The 21,480-nt window shown below is 44.8% G+C and overlaps 1 protein-coding gene across 1 annotated transcript in view; it reads left to right on the top strand.

The window, feature by feature from the left end:
• The window catches only part of LOC119464060 (parafibromin), a 64,665-nt gene that overhangs the window by 17,362 nt on the left and 25,823 nt on the right, over nt 1-21,480 (top strand). The window contains exons 3-5 of the mRNA XM_049655482.1: nt 6,988-7,026; nt 8,009-8,090; nt 13,397-13,452. Of these exons, the coding sequence (XP_049511439.1) occupies nt 6,988-7,026; nt 8,009-8,090; nt 13,397-13,452 (177 nt within the window). The remainder of the gene's footprint in view (nt 1-6,987; nt 7,027-8,008; nt 8,091-13,396; nt 13,453-21,480) is intronic.

The raw sequence follows: 21,480 nt of genomic DNA, 5'->3' as shown, positions 1-21,480 counted from the left end.
CATTGCGAAGCATTCGGCTCACGCATGCATCTACTGCCGCAGCCAACACAGCGACATCGACTACCCAGCATTTTAGCGTTAACTCCTTTCCAGCCTGCACGTTTCTTTTCTTTCGGGGCCGCTAATATGTGGATCACACTTGGTGCCCCACTTTGTCTCAATATGGACAAGTCGGTTTCTTAGGCATCACCTTCAGCAGCCACTTCTGTGGGCCTTTCCACCCATGTGGCTATCACCTTCATACAATTTCAGACCATGTAAACATGTATGCTGCTCTCTGTTGACGCCAAATCATGGCCAACGAAGGCCACAAGCAAAATTTGCACACGGCTGCAGCAGGAAAGGACGGAATGGGGAGCACCAATCACGGTGCGTGTAAATTGGGAGTCTATGTCGCTGTACGGACTGCAGGAGCAGGTGCTTACCTCGAGAGACTGCTTCCCAATGCAACTTACCAGGCCCTGCAAATCCGAAAAACTTAACACAGCGACCACGACCAAGTTTCTGCAACAGATTCTGCAATCAACCACTTCAGTGTAGCTTGCACAAAAACCCAGGCTATTGAGCAAGAAGTGCAGTTTTGAATGAGACCAAGAATTAAATATGGGAATAAGAAAGCTTGCATTCAGCAAGCCACTCTGCTCTGCAAGCAGTGAAGGCCAATAACATTAAGAAAAGTGAAATGCTACATAGCACACGGTGCAAAGCTTAATGCAAGACACATGCCGATGCCGTATCTGCTATTTCAGGAGAGGAATTTAACATGGCAACGTACAGTAGAGAATACTGCTACAAAGATGTTATGCTAATAGACAATGACGGGCCTTAAGTATGAGCAAAGAATCAGTTCACCTTTATGTTTGGATAAGGAAGAAGAATGATATCTAGCAAGAATGGGGAATGAAAAAGCTTGCATTCATAGAAAAATATATACTTGGTACAAATTGAATTTGATAAGGCCAGGAAGCTGATTAAGGAACGGCAAACTGATGGAACTCTTTTGGCCAGCATCGTCCATGCTTGTTCAGAGGTTGCAGGTGCATCTGAACATGAAGAATTTCTTTTGTTGAGGTACCTGGATGACTCTGCCAATATGCGTGCTGGTGGAATGATGGCTGAGGCGCTTTTCAGTTTTGATACAGTCCTACGTAGACTTGGTATCTCATCCAAATACTTCTGGATCCGCTTCTTTGTTCGTGGTGTAAGAACCTTGTGAGTTCAGCTCCAGCCCCTTCCTGTTGGTGTAGATATATGAGGGCTCCTGTGATGAGTGCCAAGATGTGCTTGGTGCAGACTCTGTTGGGGCAGAACAGTAACACATGAGATACAGCAGAGGTTACCCAAACTCGTGTAGTGCTTTCAATGTTTGAATCCATTATGCTGCACCGTAAATATGAAGAAACATTCATATCATCTGCTACAAACAAATGACAATGTATCTCAAGACTAGCAAGCCAATGCAGCGTATATCAAGCATATTTATTTCTGAACCCGGTGTTGTTTACCTTGTAGTAGCAGCAAAAGTCCACACGATGACCTGGTTGTAACAGGCAGTAGCTTCTCTTTAGTGTGTGTAGTGTGTTGCTTTACACTGTGCCGTCCTCTTTACTTCATGTCTGGAAGAGAAATTTTGACTACATCAAAAATTGAAAAAACACAATTTCACAATATGAAATGCAAAGAGCTGTGATATATATATATATGTTGTAATGGTTTCTGACCGCACAACACATGTAAATGTACACTGTTTGTTTTAGGGAGCTTAAGCAGCATGTTAGGTAACCAAATATTGGTACTCATTAATTAAATTAATTAATTAAATTATGGGGTTTTACGTGCCAAAACCAGTTCTGATTATGAGGCACGCCGTAGTGGGGGACTCCGGAAATTTGGACCACCTGGGGTTCTTTAACGTGCACCTAAATCTAAGTACACGAGTGTTTTCGCATTTCGCCCCCATCGAAATGCGGCCGCCGTGGCCGGGATTCGATACTGTCCATAAAATTGATGTCTGCCTAACTACAATGCGTTTGAACACCTGAAGTATTATTAGGATCACAAACGAGAACATTTTTGCGCTCATTTATACACTAGAAGAGCTCACACTGCTGGTTCCACAAGCAAACGCATGAAAGACATGAATTTCATGTATTACAACTGACGCATTCTTTTTCTGCATGACCGCGATGCACCGCTCCACTACTGCAAAAATAAATGCCCTAAGGTAAACCAAACTTAACAGCAAGAACACTTGGAACCAACAAGTACGAAAATATGGGTTAATTATTATGCGTGCAATTGTTTAATACATTAAATTCAGTACTTTCACTTTAGTTTACCAAAGGGTTTATCGGTGTTGTGGACGAAAGAAATTGCCGGCGGACTCGAAGAAAAAGAAAAAAAAAAAAAACATTGATAAGGCTACTCGGTCGCCCAAGGCCACGGCTACAACGAGATGAGAAACGTGCTGCGCGTTCCGATATCCCTCTTTCTTTCGTGATTGTGTGTATGACGACGCTCTCGCAACTACAGGTTTATTTCAGAAACGGCAACGTAGGGTCCCGACTACCCATATGTAATGCAGGATTTAGTTCGTTAACTTGTCTCCGCCTGTGAATTAACGAGACGAGTATTAAATAACGATTCAAGCAGCAATGTTAAACGACTCACCGGTATTGCCATCCTCAGTCGCAGCAGAATCCGGCTCCGTTTCGATGCATACTTGTTCCGCATGGTTCACGATCAAAACCTAGCTTTCGGCCTTACATCGCAGCTCGCAAACACGTCACTTCAACCGTAGTTAAACAACGCGAGGTATCGAAGCGTAATAAAGTGGTTTTAGCACAAATAAGCAACCAGCGTAAGTGCACCGACCAATGAATCCGTGCTTGCCGTGTCCCGAAAATACCGGTAAAAATTTTAAATCCAGGCGAGAGGTCACGTGGGAGGTCGATGATGATGAACGTTATTTTGCCTCTATAATGACACAAAAACAATAGTGTTACTACTCAAAAGTAGGATGTATAATTAGGAATAATAAATGTGTACTCTTTGTCATAAAATAACACTTCGATAAGCGTGGGAGTAAGTTTGTAGGTTGAAATTGCGCTTACTACGGCGCCTCTAGCGGGAGACGACGGAACTCACTGGGGCAATTTTTTTGAAAACGCACTAGGCTTGGTTTATTAGCCGCGCCCGCGCGGTCGATTTTTTCGCCCTCTGTGGCCATTTGTTGAACTTGAGAGTGTGAGAGCCCTGACAACACGTGAACGAACACAGTGAGGTTTGGCTTGGCTAAGCTACGGCTGGCAACGGATTGACACGTGCGGTTTCGAGCTTACGGCAGCCGCGGCGCGGTGCGGCGGTGCTGCTGGCCACACCTGCGATGCGAGTATGGTGGGTTCGAGGATATGAAAACAACCAAAATGGCGGCGTCCGGGAAAAGTCCGGGAAATCGGATGGCGAAGGCTATAAGCGTCCGGAATTTCGGACTTTTTAATACATTGACTCTATGGGGAACTTGACGGTGCCACAGATGAGTCCGGGAAATCAGGCATGTCCGGAATTTCGGGCGTCCGGGAAATCGGACGTCGACTGTAATCACTAACACTCGCCTATCACCATTTCCGGCGTGTGGCTACATAAACACGAGCATGACTACATGCAGAAAAAATTTTTAAAAACAATTTCCACAACAATACTGCCACAGGAACGTCCACTCTGGATGCTTTTCGTTGCGTCAAACAGGGTACATACCATAAACAATAGGTTGTCGGTCCCTTGAACAACTATTGCTTATACTTGTGCTGTGGTCGACCCAAAACTTGCGCATAATGAGGATAGGTCATCTTAGGCGTGCCCTTGTAGAACTGATATCTAGCAATGTAACCATTGTTGCAAAGCAGATACGTTTGCTTGCTCAAACTTTTTATAAACAAATCAAACCAATGAGAAAATTATTTCATCTGTATATTTGGCTTCAAAAACTAGTATACTTTACTTGTATCTTTGTCAGTGGCATTCTGGGGAGCACATTGTTGCAGGTTTGATTCGCTGCTGCAGTGGCCACATTTGAATGGAGGAGAATGGCAAGAACGCTCATGCCCTTATATTTAGGTGCACGGTATACAACCCCAGGTGGCCATAATACAGTCCTCCACCACACTGTCCCCCATAACCCTCTCTGCAGTTTCGGGACGTTAAACAGTAGAATTTAAATTTTAATTGTGGAAGAGTAACAAAAAAGATTGCAAAAAGTTCTCTATGCCATTACTTACGCAAAACATAGTTTTGTGTTTGATGCATTGCAAGTAATTGCAGTCACCGTCGTTACTTTGTCCTTGGCCTTGTGGGATTATATTGGGCGTTTTTTTTTAGATCAAGCAGAATTTTTAAAAAATCACCTGTAGCAGATGGCATAATCATAGTCATTGAGCTGGATTACTCAGCGGTGGACATTGCTTGATGAATGAAAATTCGTAACTGACTAATTAAAAAAAATTCACTAAATTCCTTTACAGAACATAATGCAATTTACTAATTGTAACCTGTGAGTTCTCAAAGTGTATCACACTTGGAACAAACTTTGAGGATGACACCAGTTTTGAGATAATAATTCCCGAAGTTGGAGACAAAACCGGTGCCATCCTCAGTATTCGCTTTAAGTGGTTATGCCTTGCAAGTTCACCGGTTACAACTCGTAAAGTGAAATATGGGGCGTAAAGTAATAAAATTAAAAAGTAATTAGAGAATTTGTGTCAATTAGTTGGTTATGCATTTTGATTTTTCGTGTGAGTAATGTCTGCCACTTGCTCCATGACTCCATGACTACATTTATGCTGTCTGCAACAGGCAATTTTTAATGTTTTTGTATGGTCTAATAAAACACCATATATGGCTAGGGCCATGGAGAAAATGATAGTACAGATAACTTTGTTTTATTTGGAAGTAACACCAGGCTCCATGGCCATCGCCTCTGGACTGAAACCTTTAAAGAAAGCACAGGAGTAAGATGGGAAAATGGGCTGACCCAGTTGTGTAGAAGCTATGAAACTGCCACATAGGAGTATTGAATTTGCAACCTGTGAATTTAGAAAATTGTATGTTTCACTCTGATAGCATACTTGGTTTGAAAGTGACAGTAAAGGCAATCTTATATTTTATTTGCTTCCAAAACGTTTAATTCAGACTGGATATGCTGTGTGTTTAGCATATTCTACATGTTCTTGCTAAATTGTGGGCTAAGAAAAACCTACTTGGACTTCTCCCGATCACTTAATGACAGGCCAATTGAGAGCGAGGTGCGAGTGAGAGAGAGAAAACGTTTATTTGGACCATTGAGGTCGAGTGGGTGGTGTCCTCATTCCATGACTCCACTGGCCATGGCTGCTCGACATACTTGCTGGACGAGAGCTTCTTGTCCCACCAGGGTATCGCCAGTCAGCTGTACCTCCCACTGCTCAAATGATGAAATTTATTGCAGCAACTTTTACCGGAGTCGCACGAAGACTTATGCTTGGCACGGCTTCATTTGGCGTCCTACCTTGATTTAGTTGCCTAGTGTTGTTCAAAATGGAGGGGGACAAGGAGATGCCTGCACACAGGCGCAAAGCATTCGAAAGACTTTCCCATACACAAACCACTTGGCTCTTTGAAGTTTCTCCCAATGGCGCATGGAAAGCCAGTGAGAGGGATGGACTGTTGTGTCGGCTTGCCAACGAAAACACCAGCTCCGCAACTATTTTATTTTACTGCATAGGAACAAAGGGTCTCATATGTACCTCTCAGACCATGACTCAACACTTGAGGTCTTAAATTCACTTTCGGGTGCGAATTCGAGGCATCATCTGTCTGGTTTGTACAATACTCAAAGGGACCAGACCAAGCTTTGCATGAAGCTGTTGGTCAGCGTGCTACTTGGGAGGACTTGTGGCAGATAGACTGTCGTCATTGCAATAATATTTGTCTGTGCTCTGTGTCACAAGGTGTTGTCATGAGGGTTGCTGCACATGCCTGTCATTCGGATGTATTGCTATTTCATAAACGGTGATATGTTTGTAGACAAGCTAAAGCCTCTGTTAACTCGTGGCTTGCCGGAGTACGTAATTGGGGCAGCGGAGTCACCAGAACTTGGTTTTCTTTGTTTTATATATATAAATGAGAACAATGAACACTGGCAAAATGGTGTGTTAGTGACCTATACTATGTGACCTAAAGTATGCATCATAAATTTAATTCACTTTAGTGTCCCTTTAAGCAAAAGATGCAAAGTGTGAACTTTTAGTACTCTGGAGTCCAGCCCATGGACCACATCTTCACTCTGCACAGTTCCAGCTACCATTGCAAAAACTTTTAATGAAATCTCATGAAAATATTGATTAAAAAATTGAGGCATTGCTGCCTTAGTGGTGCTGTTTGGCTAGTGCCCTCATCTTCACTCTGAAAAGGGGACAGGAAATCAGAATGCATTTGAATTACCATCAAAAAAAGAAAAAGCATATCTGCATATTGAATTAGTTCTCCAGAAGCCCATCACTATTTGCACACATTTTAAAATATTTTTGATTGCCAAGTTTAAAAACCTTACTTTTCATGTTGCCAAAGGCACACTAGTTATTAGTTCGCTTTTTTCTATGGGCTCTAGCTGTTGTCGGTCTTGCTGTCGTTCGTACTTATAATCGAGAGACATTGCATATGCAGAAAATTTTGTTCAGAAAATTGTCTCACATTTTCTGAATAAGCTGCTGTGGGCATGGACACTTTCGATTACTTCGCAAAAGTTGGAAGGGTGTCATGAAAAAATTGGTAGATGGTCCCTTAACCAGACATTGTTCTTTTTGTGGCCTTGGACCAAGTTTTGTTCTTTGCACCAAAGAATGTGCTTCTTAAGAGTTTCCGACTGCTTGTGCAGCTGCATTCTTTTGAATCTGAGGTCACTTTGGTGTGTTCAAGTTTGTTACATTTCATAATTGGTTTTTCTTTTTTCAGGCTGAAAACATCCCAGTCGTTATGCAGCCTGACAGAAAAGTGAGTTGCTCTGACCAGTGAGGAACTTATTCTCTCCAGCACTGGAAGTGGCTTTCTTTGTTGTCTCTTATGGTAGTGGAGCATTAAAATAGCAGAGCAGCCATGTATTTTATTACGCAAGAATATGCTCTGGCTTAAACCTTTGTGGATCAATGTTGGGACCCCTGCACCATCAGAGAATAACTGTGCTGATGTGGTGTTAGAAAGTGCCTTTCGAGATAATTTAAATTGCATGCATCTTTCTTCTTGGGCTTATGTACAACGCAGTCTGTTGGGAACTCGTGCTAGTTTGCTAGTTTTCGATCCTGTAGTTTCACCCTCTTGCCTTTTAGGGGCAGCACAAATGTGTGCATAGCGTGAGGGCAACTTCTGGTAGAGCTCTATTTCTTTGCCATGGCTGAGCACGGCAACATTCTCACAGTGCACATTTTATGGGAACGATTCTCATGATGTCAGGGAGTGTGATGATGTTTTATAATATCCTACAGAAAATAAAAATCCTACACCAGACAGCAGATACGGAAGCCCTTTAATCTGACTAGAGCGTCAGAAAAAATGGCAGCAGAAGAGGGACAGCGTTCTTTAAAATGTGCACCAAAAATTCCAGGCTATAGCAATGCTTCCAGCGATATCCTGCTGTCCCCAAGTACATATTGGGGAAGGACTAGAACATACGAGGATGCAGAAAAAAAAGTGTATGTTCCTCAAGGCATTTTTGCACATAAGTAGTACTTTTTATTTGTGATGCCTAAAACTAGGGAAATGTAGTTTCATACTGGACTGGTCACAAAGTGGATGCATGTTTAGGGCCGCAGAGGGTTTAACACGAGCAAGCCCGTGATAATGAAAAAGAGCAGAGTCCTTTGGATGGTGATGTGCATATACATGGTGGGCTTACTAAAGTGCCATGGCATCTGGCCCCTGCAGAGTTTATTTCTGACCAGCTGCCACAATGGGCTAACGGTGTCCGACCATGTTGCAGGACATCCTTGCCTGCTTGAACGGGGAGACGGCCACATCTGTTAATATTGACAAGAGCGCCCCCGTCGAGATGCCCACACTTGGTAGGTAGTAGGTATGCATGTCCGAGTGCAGATGGTAGGTGCACTGTGCTGTATCCTTCGCTTGTGTCTGGGTTACTTCAGCTTACTAAGCAACCTAATGATAATTGTGTGTTGTCATGCTGTGGGTTCTATTTCAGTGTGAGAATAACTGGAGAAATGTGGAATGGGGGGGGGGCTATAAGTCAATACTACCCAGCGGGCCAGTAGTCACTGAAAGCAAGGAAAGCAAAGGAGCATAAGAGGGCTACAAGAAACAAAAGCTTACCCTTGTTTCAGTGACCGCTGGCCCCTAGAGGTTTGTTCTAGTGTAAGACGGAGCATTGTTTTGATTGTTCAGTAAAGATAGTTTAAAGGCTTACTAAAAGACAACTTAGCATGCCTTGTCTGAATGATCCTGAGCACCATTCTGCCTTACCGCTATCCTACTGTAATCCTCCTCCTACATGGAGTGCCAGTTCCAAACCTCTCAACACATGTGCAAAAAAAAACAAATTGCTTCTATTTTGTGTCGTACTAAATTTATTATGAATACTCGTTTTGTAACTGTATTCCATGCAGTAAATCTTTATTTATGCACATGCTGGCATAAGGCATGCTACGGGAAAAAGTTGGGAATCTTTTGGTTGCACCAGGGATCAGTGCTGTGACGTGGAAATGCCACGTGACTACACTAAGCCAATTACGCACCGGCAATGGCAGGAGATTGCGATTAATAGGACGGCTGCTAAATGAAAAAGTGGCATTACCTTGACATATCTAGTGACCTTAAGCGCATAGGTCTCCCTGATGTTTGCAGATAATAACATAAGTATGTTCTATTTAAGCGTATTCAAATTGTTTTATTATGGTATTCAAAATTATTTTCTTTGTTTATTAATAATAATGAAGCTTTATGTTCCTGTTACATTCTTTTGCACCGATTTCAAGTGTGTAAATAGCTTTGGTGTAGGAAAAATAGTTCCCAAGACCAATAACATTTAATTTTCATTGTTCAATATGAGGAAAGAATGGCATCATAAAAAATCTTTCTAAGGCATGGTCAGATAGCTCAAAAAGTAATGAATAACAGGTCGGGGCGTTTTTCTGATTTGATCATAATAAGCCTTCAAAATTTGCCAACTTATTGGCACTAAAATATGGCAAAATAATTCATTTGTGAATGAACAAAGAGAAATTGCTTCCAGTATTTAATTTGTTACTCCCTATCTATCTAATCAAAGCCTTACAACTGAATTTTTGTGATGCCACTGTTTTCTATAGTGGCCTCAATCAATGGAAGTGAAATGTTAATTATCTAAGGAATTGATTGGCTGACACCAAATTAATGATATATTCTCAAATCAATACAAAAAACTTAGTTCAATAATACCAGTAATAAACAAAACGGTTTCAATACCAGTGCATCCCCCTCTATGAATGCAATGAACAATTACAGTGCACTTGAGCGCAATCGCTAAAATTGAGGGTACGAATCGATTACACGTGTACTATCAACTCACTAGCAGAGCACCCAGCAGCTCACGCAAGGCCAGAAGGAGTTGTCATAGTCATTGTGTGTCTGCTGTACTTCTGCATTGGTACAGAACGTGGTAGAAAGGTTCAGTAGGGACCTGACCTGTGCAACGTAGTCTACGACATGCATCCAGAATTGAAATTGGCTTTATTGTCCCTTTTATCAGCCATTATTCATCCCTATTGAGAGTGCAATGTGCACAAACTGCACGTTGATGGCAGGAGATGTTACTTGTTGGCATAGTGAAAGCGCAGTAAAGGTCATTGTCATCGACATTTGTATGGCAAGGTGCCTTTTTTCTCATACTGGTGTGACCTCCCAGCATGGCGGAAACTACATCTTGCAACATGTGCGACATGTAATGATCGGATTAGCAATGATAAAGGCTCTCTCCAAAATAAGATGGTCTGCCTAGGGCACAGAGGAATAAGAATGTTTGATGCCATATTTAAATGAATAGCGACATATTTTAGAAGTTGTTGATAATCTAGTACATTCTTCTTGCATATAAAAAGATACTTGGCAAGCATGTAGGTTGGGAAACAAGATATATTCAGTTGATATTACTAAAGCTTACCTGCCAACTCTCCCGAATTGTCCGGGAGCCTCCCGAATTTTTCTCGCACCTCCTGATTGTACGGATGCGACATCAAATCTCCCGAAAAGAGGACGCCACTTTTTTTTTCTTTACGGCCTGTAATATAACCATGCGGAAAAGTGGTGCGGGAGCAGTTCGTCACTAGCATGCACCGTGAATCGTGGTAGCGACCGCCAGCACCACCGTGAACGCGAGCAGCCGACGGGCAGTGCCATATTGGATTTTTCAGATTGGCTCGTCTCAGGCTGGGTGGAGCGTTTTTACAAATCCATTCGTTATATGACTGTGAATGCGCTAGGCTTCAGTTGGCTTTGTCAGGTTGTCGAGTGAAGTGCGAATGTCGAACTACTCTTTGTTTCCCTGAGTTGAGTTGGAACGATCGATAGCACTTTCAAAAAAAGCCAAGAATAAGTACCGTATCTTCCGGTCTATAACTTGCACCTTTGTATAAGACGCACCACTCTGTTTTTCCAGAAAAAGACGTATATAAGTCGCACCGGTGTATAAGACACAGATGTTCGTTCGGTAAAGATCTAAAAAAATTACAGTGACATTTCACTCCGTGAACGCGGGTCACGCGCAAGTGTATGAGTGGCATATATAGTTACTCCAGGCGCATTTCTGCCGTCGTGGCTGCCGCGATGTTCCATATAAAGTCCAAGGGCGATAACATCGTCCCCGTGCGCCGTATGCTGTATGTGCGAGTGAAAGCCTGCGACAGTGAGCCGAATCGTGCACAAGGAAGGAAAGGGGAAGGCAGTGCGGGAGGGAGGGGGGCGGCTTGTACTCCGGTAGCAACTGCGTAATTTGCGCAGCGGCACGTGCCGTATCTTGACGGCGATCTGCAGATGCGATGACTTCGGTTTCGGCCGCTTGTGTTGCTGCTCCGTCCTTGCGTACTACTCGGGAACTCCATCACGAAATGAACCCAGCACCTCGATATCATGCACAGAAGCCGGAGCAGTTAAGTCAACCAGTGCGCTTCGCGTGTCCATAAAACTGATTCCGATTTTGACAGAAGTTTTTCTGGGAAAAGAAATGTACATATGTCGCACTGTTCTGTAAGAAGCACCGACAAAAAATTGAGAAAAAAACGCATCTTATAAACCGAAAAATACGGTGCTTGCAAGTATTTCTGAGATCATGCACGACTGAGTTTCTATACCTTGTCACTTCGCGTAGTCGGGACAAGTATAGACTCTGTACCACGTGCGCTGTTGCGCACTGCGGCAAAATTTTTTTTTGTGGGAGGGGGGGTGAAAACTTTTTTGACCCCCCCCCCCCCGGCTCGTGCAGCGGTCTCCCGAATTTTCATGTTGGGAGGTTGGCACTTATGCTAAACTTCTCAAAGTGTCATCATTGACCTGGCATGATACACATTATCGTGACGTTATGCGTAGCAAAATCTGCTGAGGTTTTGTAGCAGTAAAGCTAGATATGATGATGTTGGCTCATAAAAAATAATTAGCATGCAAATCTTCTGGCTGTGCTTATGTGTGGCAGCCACGGCAATTTCAGGAACGGGATGAACCAATGTATTATGACATCATGATGACAATCCACCTCCTAGCTACCAAAATCAAAGCTAGGTCGTAGAAAAAGTATTATAGTAAATTATTTAGGGTGCTCATATGCTTTTCAATATTTTTTCTTCACCTCAGGGGGTCTGGACTTTATATGGTGAAAAAAAATAGAAAGTAAAATATGACAGTACATTTAAAAGGTTCTCTGGATGCAAAGCTTAGGTTTAGTGTATAAAAAAAAGCAAATTACCCTGCATTTCGGAACATGAAAGGAAATGCCACTTGCTATTAAACTTTTTTTTCAGAGGAACTCGTTCATACTGCCTTTTGATAGCACCGCACGCAGGATTTTGCCTGACTTGGTCAGCATAGGCTGCTGAGTGCTGTTGTTTGCAGCAGTTCCTGTGGCATGTGATCTCAGGGGCATCTCGTGTGTTCTCCAGTTTGAATTGCCTAAGTGAATCCATCAACACCCAAGATAGTGCTTCAATGTTGATGGCAGTTCATTAGTATTTCGTGGTGTCCAAATCCACGCCCCAATGATGAAGGCTGTGTTTTTGCTGACTGCATGCACCGGAAGCAATTACAGAGCTCGAAACACGTCATAGACGCTATGTTTTGGACACTACCAAACCTGCCAGGCATGACAAGGTGATCAGCGTTTCACTATATGTGCAGCATAAGTCAGCGGACTTTGTGTAGTGTTTGGTTTTGTCCTTCTGTCGGCACATTTCCCGGGGCACCCTCCCCTTCACCAACTGTGACAACCTCTGTGTAGTGCCTCTAACTTGGTGAGAATGCTAGAGAATGGGCTCGAAGATTGTGAACTCCGTTTCCCGCATGGAAGGGCATGCTGCGGGAGCTACGCAATTAGTACGGTCACAGAAGTCTCACTCTGTGTTTCGCATGGCAGTCTCTGATCTGCAATGACTTCTGTATGGAATAACCTACTTCGTATATGAAAACTACTACAGGCAGACATAAGGTTACATCAAATCACGTAGTATTGGACATTTCCTTATGTCAAAGGGGGGGGATGACAAAGAAGTATTAGCTGTTAGCAGGAGTGTGATGAAAGCTGATGTGAAGCACCTGGCTTTGCAGCAGACAAACTGCAGAAAGTGGGGAGGTGTTACAGGTTCCGTGTAGATGTGCTCAGATTCTCTCTTCAACTTTATACTGCACTGCACATGTTTCATATCATTGCAGGGTGCCGCTTCCGTTTCTTTCGTTTTTTTGCAGCCTCGTGTATTGATAAAGAATATAATTTTGTGTAACTGTTTTTGTACTTCACCTTAAAAAAAGAAATTTTAATTTCTGCCAAAATAAAGCATTTGGGTCAGACCGTTTCAAGCTTGGCTTTAATCATGGGCACCTTCTTGTCCACTTGATCATTTAGTAGTGTGAGTAGAAACCTGGCTAACATGCAGACAGTCAGTAACCTGATGGACTGTTTTTTATGCCTTTTATTTCTTTATTCCTTTACTGTGCACTTGTTCGTTGGTCACATTAGGCAGCAGCCCAGCTTTTTTCTTTCTAGTAGAAATAGCATTTGGGACGTGTTGAAGAATATGTATTTCATGGAAAATCGAGGGATAACATCGCAGTTTTTGTTGGAACTAATTCGATGCAACATGTTTGAGCGCTGTCAGAACCATTCTTTTTCTTGCAGTGCAGAGAACAGCAGCTGAGGAGCCCCGGGTGGTGCAAAGTGAGCCATGTCTGGAGGTGAGGGCCACTGTCGTGCTGGAATTTCACACAAACCTGAGAAAAAAAGGGGGCACATTTTTGCCACAATGCCCAAGTTTTTGTTCCTGCATTTACATTGTTAGAAAATGGAATGGAAATGAGAGGAAACACACACAGGACAGGTGTGACATGTATATGTTTATTCATTTTACCTTCAGGAACGTACACATAGAGTTGAATCTTGTTACAGGGTGTCTACCAGCCGGGAAAACAGGGAATTCTCAGGGATTTTGAATATTCTGGAAATACTCAGGGAAAACTCAAGGAACTTGTGCCTCTATCAGGGAAAATTAGTCGGGATGGGCGAATATACGGTATTGTCAAATATTCGATCGAATAATTCTATATTTGTTATTCGCTTCAATTTGAATTCAGGTATTCGATATTTTTGAATTAATCGGCGCTCCCAAATAGGCAGCCAAAAGCCACGGACGGCTGGTACACATCTCGGAGGCTATGCTTCGCGTCATGGCTGCCATACATCAACCATAAATGTCGAAGGCTATAGGTTTTTGCATTTAAGAGCCTGAAATGTGCGACGCAGAAGAGCAGAAACGGCACTAGCGCACAACCGCTTCGAAGCGGCGGAGTTCGCATAGCCGTGGTCGGCCGCAGAAATCGTACGTGAATGACAGCAACGACGGAACGCTTCATGCCTATTTGTGCTTTTGTTACATTTACCGCCGCGCATAACAACGCGTTGGCTGCGGAATTTCTTAGTTGCCACCCATCATCACGTCGATAGCTGCCGCGGTTTCTTTCGCAGCGGTTGCGGCCAAAAGTAGTTTCATTTTGACTCAATATGCACGTAGGCCGCGTGCCTAAAAAGCTGCGTAGTGGCCATCCATGATCGCATAGATAGCGAGCGTGATTTCGTCTGCAGTTGTTGCAGCGAACAGTAGTTTCGTTCTGACTCGGTGCTTGCGTCGGCCGGGTATGGCCATGCTAGCGGCAAAAACACGCGCATCATGCCGCGAGCGTCAAGTTGCCATGCCTCAGCGCCTTGCCGCGAAGTCCACCGTGGCAATCGCGTCTCGCTGCGCGGCAGCGCTATATGATCTTGCGCGCTCTCGGAACGCGGAATCACCGTGAGCTAAAAGGGTGCGATCAGACAGCGTCCAGAAATCCCTCCATATAGAACCGCAAGAGACGACGATCGTCGATTGATAACCTGGTGCAGAGCTGTGGAGGTCCGGTTGCCATTGGCTCCGTAACATCACCCTCGTTGCTCTCGGCACCCTTGGCAAAAACCCCCGATTCCTGCTGCTTTTGCCGCTAGCGTGGCCGTACCCCTCAAAGTTGCCGTTGATAATCGCGTCGATAGCGGCCGCCTTTGCGACAAACAGTTTCGGTTTGACTCAGTGACTCAAAGCTGTCGAGAATGAGCACCAGCTATATCGCGATCGACGTGCGATCTGTTGGCGGTCAGCTTACTGGCGAAAAAATAATCGGGATGTGCGCATGTAGGGCAAAGCGTGTCGCAAATGATGGCGCGCGCCGTTGCGAGAGCCATTCAGTCACGAGAGGACGATAATTGCAACTTCTGCACTGCTTTTGTGCAAAATAGCGAAAGGATTGGCTCATCCATTACACTAATAAAATCATGCTGATGTAAGCATTTGCTTATTCTTTTCTGGATACCCTGATAATTTGGGCATTTTTTTTCAATCCCGTGAAATTCAAATAACTAGGTTTTACTTAATAGGTGATATATACTATTCGAACTATTCAATTTGAAATTATTCAACCAAATCACTATTCGCTTCGAACCTCAAATCCACTGTTCGCCCATCCCTAAAAAATAGCTGTAATTTTATTGAAAGGGAACGAAAGTTGCAGTAATAGAGGGAGGGAGGGGAGGCGACGTTTAGCTGCAGCACCAAATGCGTATTTATATAAAAATGTTGAGGCGAGAAGGTGGTAAAGACCTCGGACGCTGCTCGCCGAGTGTCCCATTCTGATCTCGTCGAAAACCTCCGAGCCGCCCCCAGAAGCACCGGCAACAGTCACCAACGCCGTGCATGTTCGGTGTGAATGCGGGCAAAACACCGACGGCATCGACAACAGTTCTGCGCGTTGCTGGTGCTGCTGCCTGTCTAAGTTTATACAGCTGATAAAGCAACTATCCTTACTCCGTATAGCTCTACTAATTTGCTATGGCAATTAATGCTTCGCCTTTCGGGTGAAACTGGGACATTTTTTTAACATGCTTACTAAAGAGTGACAGCATCAGGCAACATGGTGTCAGCCCATCTTGATGTAAAAGAAAGTTCCGTTTCACTCAGGTAATTTAGCAAAATTACTCAGGGAATCTGAAAATGTCAACTTAGTAGACACCCTGTGTTAATTCAAACACGCTTAATTCGATCTGACGCTGTGGTCCCATCAAAGTTTTGTTTATTCCAATGGGCGAGAACGCCCAGTAATTCGAACTCGAAAGCATTTGCGACTGTTAATTCCAACATACCGCGCAGCGACAATGCTCTCAGCAGCACGCCAAATCACGTGGTGTGGCCTCCAGCTGCATTGCTCCGAAAAGCTTAGGTGAGACCCCTCAACGCCGCACGGAGAAAAAAAGAGAGCAAGAACCGCAGCGGAAATTTCACTCTCTCAAATGGCAAGGTTGCCGTTTGTGCATCGCCCCGGAACACGCTTGTACGTGTCGACGTCTCAGCTAATGCTGCGACGCAGAGGGAAGCAACGGTGGAGGCCCAGTCTGGCCAATGCCTCGCTTCAACAGCGGAAAAAGAAACTTCAGGGAGCGGGCTAAGCTGGCGGCGGCGCCAGCACGACGGCGGGCGCGCAGGGACACAGTCAAAGGTGAGGCAGCTACAAGGGATTTGAGAAGGAGCGTGAGGGGAGCCACCGAAGCGACGGGGTTGCTGAGGCCAAATCCGCTTCCCTGCTGCCCTCCTCATTCACCTTCGGCGGTCCCCTCGTGCGCCCATCACTGTGCTGGCGCCGCCCGCTCCCTGAAGTTTCGATTTATGCCGTTATCGGGAAGCGAGTGTTCGCTGACGTGGGCAGTTTCGTGGCCCTCGCTCGCTATGTGCTTGTGCGCCGTGATATTTCACGACTCACACCATTCGTACCTGGTGCTATGGTGCTCTAATACTTCAAAAATAAGTCCTTCCTTTAATTCGAACAAATTTGCAGGCCCCTTCAAGTTCGAATTATCGAGATTCAACTGTATATACATTAGAAAGCGCATACTTTGTTTACGAGCTACTTGCAGGGCATGCACTTCGTTACCTTTCATGCTGTTAATGTTCATGCACGAGCTGTACTGAAATGACATGCGGCTTAGGTAGCTTTTCTGTTTTCCTAGTGCTCGTGCCTCTTACTTTCACTTTAATTGGCATTTGATAGTATTTGCTCATGTGGCTTTGTTTTGTTATAACCTTAACTCTTTTCTTACCACGGGGAAATTGGCTGTTTTTTGTATGTTTGAGTTAGGGATATTTTGTGCAACAACCTATAAGTTTACAGTGTCATGCAGTATATAACAATGAAGCTAAATGAATGTGCTTCCAAGTAATATTTATTTTTTTAAATACAAAAAATGATATTTGCGTAAAAAAATTCTTAACAAAAACACCCCAAAGATTTTCAGAGTTTGAGTAAGAAGTAACATCTCGGAGAAAAAAATTTTTCAAGAAATTCCAAAATATACAAATTGTTGATATATCCCTTGGCAACATTACCTTTAAGAATTATACTGTCAGATAATGGACTCTGAGTTAAGAGAAATTACATTACGCATAGTGAAACATTCAAGTTCTTGGTTGGTTCTACTTACAATTTTTTTAAAGAAAAATATTAATTTACAGCGTAATATTATATGCACTGTGATCGTGGTGTTTATATAGTTGAACACATTTTACGCAGTCTTCCAAGGTTTCCTATTCCAGAGACGCTCGAGCAGTCCGCAACTTGGGAGGCAGCACGTGACGTCGGAAAACAAGCTCTAATACTCGAATGCAATATATGCCCCTGGTTTACGAAGTGGCTACTAGTGTACCTTCTGTGTACGACTACAGTCCCTCTAGCTTTAAACGAGTGTTTTACCAGCAGCAGAGTGCTTCTTACAAGAACTGGTGGTTGTCTTCTAGTGTGGCGTCACTTGACCGTTCTCTGCTTTGTCACAGTCTCGCAGTTTCTCTAGGACTCGCAGGTCACTTGAAGAATGCGCTGCGATGGCGTTCGTTTATTAAGTCACAAGGTAGACATCTTCCAGGGACGCTTACTCGTCGGGCATAGGTTGCCATCTCGCCAGGACGCGGTGCACTGAGCTTTGAAAAAACGTCTTCGTGGATTGCATCCAGTCGCTGCTGAGGCAAGCTACTGTGGTGTAATACTTCTAATAAATATTTTAATATCTACAACATCTGAAGTGACGAAAAGGTAGCTTTCACAAAGGCAGAACAACATGCGGGAGCAGTGTAAATAACACGATGCCACGTTGTGCCCCCCCATGCAGCAATTTCTGCAATTTTAATAAAAAGTGGCAGCCATTACCCTTGCTCAATTTTAATAATCTTTAAAATATCTGATAAGAAACTAATTTAAAAGTGTCCTGTGCATTTAAGCACAACGATAAGCTTGTTTTAATGATCAAAATGTAGGATTCGATTGCAGAAAATGTCAGTTTGTGTCAGGCAGGTCTGTGGGCAGTTATAAAAAAACAATATAACTTTTGAACAGAGCCGGATAGAGACGTTCTGCACCACAATTCTGAATATCCGCAGATTCTTAAATTAACAAAAAATAAAATTTGCTTTCTTGAAAAAAAAAACATCATTTTAAAGGGTGGCAGCATACCTTGAGCCAGATATTGCCCTTGCTTGTTTCCTTTATATATCCCCAGCTCTTGTGTTGCGCAGTTCACCAAGCTGTTATTAGCTGCCTTGCTTGCTTCTTTGATCAGTAGCTCAAAGTCGGGGTTTCTTCTACCTGGGCAGGCTGTACATGTTCAGAACGAATATGCTCCCCTTGCCTCTCTTGTGCGGTATGACGTCGGTTAGCACATACTCGATGTCCGTATCCAACGTCGGGTGTTGGATCACAGTCATCGCTTTGGCTGCCAGGGTCGCCACTTTCCCCTCTGTCGGACTCGAGTATGCATCATACCCCATTAGAGTGAGCAGCCAGTCTCCTGCAGGGCTACGATATGGGGCCTGATGCCGATCATTTGCATGTATCCTCTTAAGTTGCTCAGCTTCTTATGGGAGCCGAGGCAGTTATATTGTTAAAGTTCTTCTTTCAGGGTTTTTACGTGCCAAAACCAGTTCTGATTATGAGGCATGCCGTAGTGGAGAGCTCCGGATTAGTTTTCACCACCTGGGGTTCTTTCACGTGCACTACAACGCAAGCACATGAGTGTTTTTGCATTTCGCCTCCATTGAAATGTGGCATTCGCGGCCAGGATTCGATCCCACGACCTCGTGTCGCATTGCAACACCTTAGCCTGACTGAGCCACCCCGGCAGGTGTCTATTGTTAAAGTTTGTCTTTCTGTGTCTCCGTTAACGTGTCTAGCCATTATGCCTGCTCCTGAGTGCACTGGGTTGATTCACTTACCTCGCTGTTGTGAATGAATGCCTATTATAGACCTCTTTATTGACTTTTTTTGAGTGGTACTTCTTTCTCACCGCGCTCTTTACCTCGGAACGTTGAATTTGATATTGAAGTCGGCAGCAGCAAGAACAAAAGCTACTGCTAATAATGCAGCTGTTGGAACAGCTCTATTGTTTGCGGAATATTTTGTATGAGGTCGGCTGACATTTGCTCGACCTTGAGAGCTTTCGCCAGTGGCGGATGCATGTCCTCTCTGGTGGCCTCGGTTTACGAGCACATTCTTCCCTGGCCTGCCGTGTTAGTTCTCCTGTCTCTCGTGGCTTTCATTAACTTATCTACCTTGCGGGTGAGCTCATTACTTCCAGCTCCCGCCTAATACTTGCGCATTCGGTACACTTCTTGTGGTTTGTGTGTTGGCCGTAGCAGTGGGATTGGCTGCTTTTACAGCCCAGCTTACCTTGCCAGTCTTCTTGTTCTTCTTTTTCTTCCCCTGCTTCGGGTTCCTTTCGTCGTGCTGGCACCTCGTCGACTGGGACCTGGGTCTGGACCGGCTGCAGCTCGCCGTGGTTTTTCCCTCGAAGCTGAACCACCATCTCATGTCTCCTTCATCGCTGTTGTCCTTACGTCAGTGCCAGTAATTCTTCCCGTTGCCATTTTTCTGGTGATTAATGGGCAGACCCCTGCAGGGGCGTCTGCGCAAGCAGGCATTTGGTGAGTTGTGCCACCACGTACCCATGCACACGGGGGTTTGACCCTCCCATGCGTAGCCGTGCGTGGCTTAGCCATGTCTGGGGAATGGGAGATCCTGGAGATTGAGCTAATGCCGGGTGGTTTGGACCTTTAAGGCCAAACACCTGGTGCAGGCAACACACCTCTTTGGCCTCTGCTTCGCATAGACGGCACCCCTGGACTCACCCACCCGGGGGAAATAGGCGGTCACCTTTTCCTGTCCCCCTCTCCGATCATTTTCTTCTCTATTTTTCTGTCGTCACTGTCCTGTCACCTCTTCTGTTACTTCCTTACTTTTCATAGGTGGCTTGGGTTAACCTTGTGTAGGTGCCCTCTCTTGGGTTTATATATAAGGTTATAGCGGTAATGTACAGCTGGCGGCTGCAGCCTTACACGTTAAGTGCTGCAGCGTCCCCTTGTTGGACTCCGTGGTGGGTGGCTGCCATTGCTGCCGAAGCACGCCAAACTGTTATGGGAACGCCCGCTTTTCCTCGGCTTCTTGATCGTCTCCCTCACAAGAGGGGACGCACCGATGAGATTTTGAACATGTTCAGCCGACCTAAAGACATTTTCCAGCGATTTCAAGTAGTGCATAGCGACAGAACCGAAAAACTAGTAAGAACCATATCCCCATTTGTACTTAAGAAAAACATGACCAACACGCTAGGTCCTGGCTACAAGGTCACCAAAATGCCAAGCAGAGACCTTCTGCTTGAGCTACGTGATAAAGACCAATACAATAGACTAAGCAAGCTTGTTACTTTTGGTGATGTCCCAGTTACCGTTTCACCGCATCGGTCCATGAACACAGTACAGGGGGTAGTATCTGAAGCAGACCTCATCGACCTATCTGGAACCGAATTGTTCGAAGGACGGAAGGAGCAGAATGTCGCGAATGTGCAGCACATTGTTATGAAATGCGACAACAAAGAAATTCCCACCAAACACCTGATACTTACCTTTGAATTGAGCGTTTTGCCACAAAGCATTGAAACAGGCTACACAAACATAGCCATAAAACCATACATCCCAAATCCTAGGCGATGCTACCAATGCCAAAGATTCGGCCATGGCTCGCAGAGCTGCCGTGGTCGACTCACCTGTGCTAACTGTGGATTACAAGGCCATGCCTCAGACAATTGCGAGGCCACACCTCACTGCGTTAATTGCGATGGTGACCATCCAGCGTACTCCCGGTCTTGTCCAAGCTGGAAAAAAGAAAAAGAAATTCTAACACTGAAAGTCTGTGAAAACATATAGTTCAGGAAAGCACGCAAAAGGTGCTCACCATTCCATACGACCACTTTCGCTGATGCGGCGCGTCAAGGAGCAGCGTCGCAGCGGCTGCTGCCACCAGCCCAGCCCATGCGCAGCGAGCTGTCGCTTGTGGCTCCTGCCCCCAGGGTGGAAGGACCTAAGTCTACTCTACCCAACCAGCAAACAGGCCCGGTTACTCTAGGGTTGCTGGCACCACAACAGCCCTCGGTGGCAGTCTGCGCTACTCGTAGTGAACCCGCAGGCCTGCCAGCAGCTCCCACTGTGGGTGCAGCCAAGGCTGCCTCACCCTCACCGGCCCCTGCTGGCTCTGGTAATAGCCGGCGCAGCTCAGGCCCAAAGGCAGCCCCATCGACCTCCGGGCTGGTGGGCGCAAATGGCTCATCCTTTGTGGCGAGACTTTCTTGCGAAACTTCTCACTCGCAAG

Source organism: Dermacentor silvarum, chromosome 9 (assembly GCF_013339745.2).
Source record: "Dermacentor silvarum isolate Dsil-2018 chromosome 9, BIME_Dsil_1.4, whole genome shotgun sequence".
NCBI classification, from domain to species: Eukaryota; Metazoa; Arthropoda; class Arachnida; order Ixodida; family Ixodidae; genus Dermacentor; species Dermacentor silvarum.
Note: the sequence above shows the minus strand (reverse complement) of the source record. Positions and strands in the feature narration are given on the sequence as shown.